At 36.7% G+C, this 8,322-nt stretch overlaps 1 protein-coding gene across 1 annotated transcript; it reads left to right on the top strand.

Annotated features, from left to right (window-relative positions):
- The first annotated feature begins 724 nt into the window (after positions 1-724).
- LOC125234082 lies at positions 725-8,322 on the top strand. Its single transcript, XM_048140265.1, has 4 exons — positions 725-1,108; positions 3,085-3,302; positions 4,200-4,310; positions 4,867-8,322. The coding sequence occupies exons 1-4, from the start codon at positions 977-979 to the stop codon at positions 5,072-5,074; spliced, it is 669 nt and encodes a 222-aa protein (XP_047996222.1). The 5' UTR covers positions 725-976; the 3' UTR covers positions 5,075-8,322.

Raw genomic sequence — 8,322 nt, 5'->3', positions numbered from 1 at the left:
CAAAATAAAGGGCGATGACAGACAGATAGATGGTCAGACGGACGTACGGACGGATGGCAGGACGGACAACAAACCTCCGTTTTTTCCTATTGCTACAGTACGGAACCCTAAAATGGGAAAATTGAAGGATCGTCAAACGGAAGTATTTTATCGAGTTGTTTTTGTTTATGGGTTCTTTCAGTTGATATTAAATGACAAAGTGAAGGACTTTTTTACTCTGCAGTACCTAGGTATATTGTTGCGTTAAAATGTGTATTTAAGAGGTACTTCAGAACATAATAATATTTCATTTCATTTAATACACTTAAAATAGTATGGAGGTGTAAAATAAATAAAATTCCTAATGATCAGAGCTTGCAATTAAGTTACCAAAATAGCAGGGAAAATGTGTATTTGAAGAATTTTAAATATCGAACAAAAAATTGTATTATATGAGTGCGTAAATGGCATCGAATGTACTTAGTTACGCAAATGTATTTGCTTTTTTGAGTTGAAGCGACACGTCGAAATTTATAAACAAATAAAAAATTATAAATACTGAAGGTTTCCCTTATCTAATCTAGATCAATTTGCAAGACGTCTGACCTCAAGACCTATTCCAAATTCCTTATAGCGGGCCACTGTTAACAAGAATTTATTGTGATAATAACTTTCCGTTACACACGACATGCTCTGAAAGCTAGCTGACAGTCTCTCATGCTCACTGGCAGTGTTAGTTGAAAAATAAACTTCAAGACTGGCCGAAAATATTCTTTTACATTTTTGAAATTCGAATATGTAGTTGTCACTGACAGGAATGGGATTAAAAATAAACTTTATAACTGGCCGCAAATAATTCCACAACATTTTAAAAAAGTGGTTTCAAATTTCGAACATTCGAATGTCAGTTCATGGTCACTGGCAGGTATTATTAGTTACTCTGTAACTGGTTGAAAATAATTCAGAAATTTAAAAAAAGTGATTTCAAATTGGGAACATGAATTTAAGTCTCGGTCTGGTTTTGTTCGTGTGTGGTGTAATGGAATTGGCCTCGGCCGGAGTCAGCGAGTCGAGAGTGCTGTCGCGAAAACGGCGGTACGTTACGTTCCCTGAAGGCTCCAGCTTCTCGGTAAGTGAACAGTGGAACTAGCTTGACAGGGTGGGTTGTCAGCGAAATTTGTGAAAAATTGGATTATACAAGGTGTAGAAAGAATAGTGGGCGTTTTGTGCTATTGTTTGATTAGAAATCAATAGAAAATATGTTTACAAATTAAATTTTTCGTAATTTTGGTCCTGACCAAGTTGACAAATAGAGATATTAATCCATTTTAGAAATATGATTTATATCCGAAAAGCCCTTTACGAGCCTTACATTTTGTCCAATCTTTTTAAACTCTTTGCTAGAACACAATTTCAAATATATCTTTGAACTGATGCTTCCCTTTTTTGGAACACCTTGTTGTTTATTAGATTTTATTGAGTCTACGTCCATTAAAGTAACCCTTGCACAAAATAGAAAATATTTAGTTGAAAATAATATTGGAAATATCATGTCTATCTCACTAAAGTACTTAACTACACAAGGTATTAATTATTCCAAATCATTTTCATAATAATGCAATTCCCGTTTAGTTTGTACATTTGGATCACGTCTCCGATTTGGATAAAAATTGGTAGGCTGATAGAGTCCATGATGCTGAACAAGATCCACTAGGTTTCCCAAAATGTCCTAGGTTGATTGTATGAAACTTTCCTTTTTTGTTACCGAAAATGTATAGATATCTGATAACAAAAAAGGAAGGTTTCATACAAACTACACAGGACATTTTGAGAAACCTAGTGGATCTTGCTCAGCATCATGGACTCTATCAGCCTACCAATTTTTATCCAAATCGGAGACGTGATCCAAATGTACAAACTTAACGGGAATGCTCAATAGCTTTATTGCGAAAACTAAAAGGTTATAACATTAAAATTTAATTAAAGACTAACCCACCGAATTAGTGGTTAGCGTGTCTTGTGACACATAGGCCTTGTTCAGCTGTTTTTTTTTTATTATTATGAATGGGCTTACTCTTGACCACAGACTAGCCAAAGGCAAAGACGTGGCCTGTTTCCATTCATTTCTATTTATAGCTTTCCTAGCCTAGTAGGTGGCACCTATAGACTTGTTGTCATCTAAACACCTTTAAATTAGTCTACTGCTTTTTAACCGACTTCAAAAAAGGAGGAGGTTCTCAATTCGACTGAATTTTTTTATTTTTTTTTTTTATTTTTTTTTTGTATGTATGTTACTCGATATCTCCGAGAATCGTAGACCGATTTTCAAAATTTTTTTTTTGATCGAACGGGTATAGCCCCGAGATGGTCCCATTGGCACCAAGTCGTGGTCTGATGATGGGATCTTGGAGAAATCGAGGGAACTCTTCAAATGTTATAGGCACATGTAATGTTTTTTGTGTATTTTTCAAAGGTGCACCAGTATTTGCGCCTGATGGTAATAATTTTATGTGGCTGAGCTGATGATGGAAGGTCAACTCCTCAATGGTTAGGAGTTAAAGGACAATTCTTTCACTACTGTACATATATTCGGACTGATACATATAATATCACTAGGAACCACTAAAAATCAACAAATAAATTAACTTTTTAACAAAAAATAAAACCGCCTTCAAAAAAAAAGCGTGTTACAAAACACGGAGAAACTAAAAAGCCAAAAATAATAAACCTTCGAATTCAGATTTCTTATCGGATTGCAATAATCTAAACATCCAAATTATAAACAAATCAATTATTTTTGGAGTCGGGACCAGCCTGCGTAATGGTTGGGTAGGGCAAACAGGAAATAGCAAGGCGACGAACAGGTCTGGTACCGACTACAAAAATAATTGATTTGTTTATAATTTGGATGTTTAGATTATTGCAATCCGATAAGAAATCTGAATTCGAAGGTTTATTATTTTTGGCTTTTTAGTTTCTCCGTGTTTTGTAACACGCTTTTTTTTTGAAGGCGGTTTTATTTTTTGTTATCCTTTTACCATCTTTCTATTAATATCTTTTATAATAATGCCGGTTATGTTCCATAATATTTGTTTCATCCCCCAGTGCGCCGGTTGCATGACCGTGGGTATGATCGGGCAGCCGGCCCCGTCCACGGTGCCAGGGACGTTCAACTTCGGGCTGAACTGGGGCATCGCGTACGAGCTGCCCAACGCCACGGAAACGCTGGCCGCGTACCACAGGAAGTACAGGCTGGGCAAGCCGCTCGCGCAGCGGCGGAGCAGGAGAGATCTGTATGAGAAGCTGGAAGCTATTCTTAATAAGTATGTCAACTATCGTTATAATTGGCCATTGTTTTTTTTTATGAAATAGGCAGCAAACGAGCAGACGAGCCACCTGAAGGGACATAAGCAACATCAGGAGAGTCATTTATGCGTTGCCGACCTTTGAGAACCCTAAATACCTGCTCCTTGAAGAACCCCATGTCATAGCGCAAGGGGAACACCTCAGAAGGTAGCTCATTCCACAACTTGCATGTTTTGGGCAAAAACAAAATGGGTTAATTGATAAAATAGCGTCCATGAGAGAATTCAAAGCTATTATCCTTGATTGATAAGTAGTATATTTTGAGAGCCCTGTCTCTAATGTAAAACAAGAATGCATCATGTTCATAGAGTATCTATTAGTTTATTTAAGAGTAGCTTATACATCGTCAGGAAACTGACTTATGATTTAGACAAAACTAGAGGGACTGCCAGTGAAGTAACTACAGATTGGCCTGTTACTGGCATCGTATAATTTTATCATCGTCTTAACCTACGTTTAATGAAGAGACTAGGTTTAGTCAAATTCTAGATAGTTCCAAAGCCGCATTCTGCCGGCATGTGGATAAAAAACGCTGCACTCTCCGGCACTTGAGGAGGCTTTTGCCCAGCAGTATTTTTAGGGTTCCGTACCAAAAAGGTCCAAAAGGAACCCTTATTAAAAATGAAATGGCGACAGACCTAATTCATTAAGTGAAATATTTCTGGAAAGAAAGAAAGAAAGAAAGAAAGAAAGAAATATTTATTTTTCAAGTAGGCATATGACAATGCGCATATGAACGTCAAATAAAGCTACGCCGGCTCTAACCCTACGCCTCAGCCTCGAGAAGATTAAAATATTATAAAATATTAAATATTGAATATACTGGATATTAAATATTGAATGATCTGTTTCAGTATGGGGTACAGCGGGCGGCAGTGTATCTTGAAGACCCTGTGTGAGACCACGCAGCGTATCGTGCCGCATGGACAGAATATGGTGGAGGAAATGTTCAGGACTCTGTTCACGTATGTACAGGCACACCTCGGACACTGGCGAACAAATACTTATATGAAAGAGGCGCGTTCCTAGCACACAGTCTAAGCTCGTGTAGGTGAACGCGTACTATGCTTGTGTGAGTGAGATATGACAGGTCGACTGTTTGCATTTTTGACAGGTGGTAACTGTGAGGTAACCGAGAGGGGGTGGGCGGCACTTCCAGCAGGGAGCGGGAGTGGCCATACTGTACGATAGTACTCTTTATTATACTGTGGTACAGTTCAAGCGTAAATACTGGCAAACTTTTGATTTTAGAGATGCAATCAAGGTCAAATTTGATGTCTTGTTGTCATTTGACTTAGCACGGTATACTTACGTGGTCTGCTTGTTTAACTAGCTGATGAAAAATTTTGAGAATGGCGAAAAGTGACCAGTTTGGCCTAGAAACCAAAGTTAATGTATTTCTTTGTCTCAAACACCTATAAAATATGAACGTCTTCTTGAACTTAGCGTAGGACTTAGTCAATTTGTGATAATTTTATCACATTTGTCCATAACTCCTAACATAACCATTTTTTTCTGCAGATTACCAATGTCAAAAGTCCTGCCAGAAGAGCCGATGGAGCACGCCATCTACGACTCAGCGCACCGCCTCGGCGTTCTCCTGGAGAACTGCGACATGTACAAGTGTCCTCTCTCACTAGTCGACTTAGCCCAAGGATATTATACTACACCACCGCCGAGTATCAACCCGGCAAGTCCGTGGGCCGCGTTCAATAGTAACTTAGGTTAAACTAACGAGTACTGCGACAGTTCTGTACGAGAGTGTCCTTTGTTGCGAATAGGCTCAAGGATATTATAGTACACCACCTGCTAATGTCAACCCCGCAAGTCCGTGGGCCGCGTTCAATAGCAACTTAGGTTAAACTAACGAGGACTGCGACAGTTCTGTACGAGAGTGTCCTTTGTTGCGAATAGGCTCAAGGATATTATAGTACACCACCTGCTAATGTCAACCCCGCAAGTCCGTGGGCCGCGTTCAATAGTAACTCAAACTGAATTCTTATTGTGAACTGAGATACGTACAAGTGTCCTCTGTCGCTAGTAGACTATCCCTAAATTAATAACCTGTTTAAATCTAAAATGGATTGATTGAAACTTTTGAAGATAAATAATTTATCTAACTGCTAAAATTTAGGTATGAAGCGGTAGACACGCTATTAACTGGGTTTTAAATTAAAACACATATTTTATTATTAACGCATAACATTTAATATTTATAGTTCATATTTATAATACATTTCAATATTAGCAAGAAGTCATGAGTGTATTCATAGTAATAGGTGGTAGTGCTTGATTTCATTTAACATTACAAAATGGGACTTACAATACAATTACGCTAAGTTATGTATATTATTTCGCGTTCCTTACGTTAACTTTGCAATTAACTAAAGCTTACAATAGCTTAATTATATTTTATTATACAATTTCATAGAGTTCATTAAATTATTGAGCTATTATGACTTAGACATATACTAAATTACGATTTTATAGAATAGTGCATACACGTATGCCCCGACGCCCTTTAGTGTAAGCTGAGGGTGAGTATTCTTAGAGCGCGAGGTGAGCGAGGTAGTACAATGGCGCGAAGAAGCAACCCCATTGGTGCACACATGTTAGCCGCGCTCCTATTGGTTTAATTTTCTTACGCCGCTCCCTAGCTTATTTTTTTTTGAATACTCACCCTAAGGACCGATCGGAGGCAAGACATTATTGTATTTTTAATTACAGTACCTTAATATTAAATAAAAATTAAGGAATTCACTTTCGTACTATCTATTACTATATTTGTATCATTATTATGGTGTTCGTTTGCAAATGCCATTTTCACTAGATGGTGTGTATGGAGGATTTCAATGAGATCATTTAATTTAAAAAATAATAATAGGTTACACGATTTTTTTGTTCATCTGAGTAAATTACCAGTTGACTGTTGATTAAATTTTCTCCTACTGAATAAAAATGTACAGTACTTATATATTGTTTATATGTGGTAACACTGTTAAAATATTATGAGAAATATGTACACACAATACGCTTATTTAAATGTCAATTCGAAAGAAAAAAAATTCACAAACCTTGTATTTTTATTCTCATCAAAACCCTCCATATCAAACCCCGTTACTTCTGACGAGAAAGGTGAAAAACAATACAGAATTGAACAAAAACATTTATAGTATACACTACTAGAGGACATTAATTATTTAACATTTAATAATATCAGAAGTTAGAAACATACGTTCAACCCTAACTACAATATGTCGTTTCGACAATAACCAAATTCTCATACAAATTTCAAGATTATCAAAACAAGCTAAGATTGCTTCAAGTAACAATTAAAATGCGCAATGTTTTCATACAGTTCTAAAATATCCTAACAACGAATATTTTACAAAACATTCACTCTTCAACAAGGTCATAAATATTTATAATATTTTTAAATCAAAAGTGACAGTCGCCATCTAATATACTGTTATGGCTGACGTACTCATAAGACTTAAATTTGACCACACATTCTAAAGCCGTGGCCTGGACACAAGCGACACTCAGCGCGCTAAGCGTCAAGATCCGACTCAGAAGTAGTTCCAGTCAATCAAATGATAATCAAACCACAATGTTGACGGTAGAGCCGTATTTGGTCAAATTAAATCTATGAGCATCTTTGCCGCTCCGATATTTCTGGTGGCGAATGTACATTCGACAACATTACACGTCCAACACTAGCTTCCCTAAGAATTTCAAAATTCTTACCACGTACTGTCATTATTTTTCATAAGTATTTTCAGGCAGTGTTTATGATATTATTATAACACTAACACCGTTAACATAGATAAGTATAAACCGCATCCAATATCAAATGTGTATGAAAACACCGCGCGAAGTTATATCTCCAAATTTCAAATCAACGTTTGCCAAGTGATTTTAGTTGAAATCAATTCAGCAGAACTTAGTTTCAAAGACTAATAAAATAAGGCACACGTAAATTTAATCAAACTAAATACGTAGACTAATTTTGAAACGTAGCTTATAAGCTTATATTGAAAGATGTAAAGGACAAGACAAGATCGCTTACTGGGAAAGAATAGTTTTGCACAGAATTTTTGTTTTTGTTGCAAAATATATTATTATCATCAGTGCTGTGGACTCGGTGTAACGGGCTCAATGTGCGTTAAGCAACAAATCCAACCCAAACATTGCAATTTGCCGGTTGCCGCTCCACGCGCCGCTTGCATCCAGTCCACAGCTTTAAAGAGTAACATAAAAAGTGTAAGTACCTACTTACATAATTTTGGATGCACTTCCGTAACTTTTAGTGCAAAATTTGTCAATAAGTAATAAAGAGTTTTTAAATAATAGGTTAGATTAACAAATACGAATAACTAATCAAAATTGTAAAATTTTGTAACAGCAGGAAATTATTATTAAATGAAAAATGTAGTGTGGAAAGGTACACTTTAGTGAACAGTTTCATTATGTCTGTATTTACATCTAATCGTGTTGGAAGCTCAACGCAAATTTCGTGTGTTTACTACTTATTAGTAAGTACATATATTATGTATATAACTATGTATATCGTAGGAGTAAGCTATAAAGATATTCAAATTTTAACTCTCGTGAGTCATTAACACTGTAATAATAATTTAGCGATTTTACTTTAGTATCTTTAGACACTAAATGCTTCCTTTTTTTAAGAGACTAGTAATGCCTACGAAAAATGGTCTCATTAGGGTCACCCCACATTAAGTTCGCCTGAGCGTCGGTGGTGTCAGCTGCCGCCATGTTGGCTGGTGGGGGTGGTCCCAAGGTCAACGATACACTCTGTATAAAGTGACGTGACACACACTTGCTTAAGATTGGCATCGAGCATAGTATTGTGCCGTCCCCAAGAAAATTCCCCGAGCGGCTTATCACTTGTCTTACAGCAGTAGCCATGTAGTTAACTTCACTCTGACGCTCAAAAGACGCTAGTGTTTTTACAGA

The sequence above is a fragment of the Leguminivora glycinivorella genome, chromosome 15 (genome assembly GCF_023078275.1).
Source record: "Leguminivora glycinivorella isolate SPB_JAAS2020 chromosome 15, LegGlyc_1.1, whole genome shotgun sequence".
In the NCBI taxonomy this organism is placed as follows: Eukaryota; Metazoa; Arthropoda; class Insecta; order Lepidoptera; family Tortricidae; genus Leguminivora; species Leguminivora glycinivorella.
This window is presented reverse-complemented; position numbering and strand designations above follow the sequence as displayed.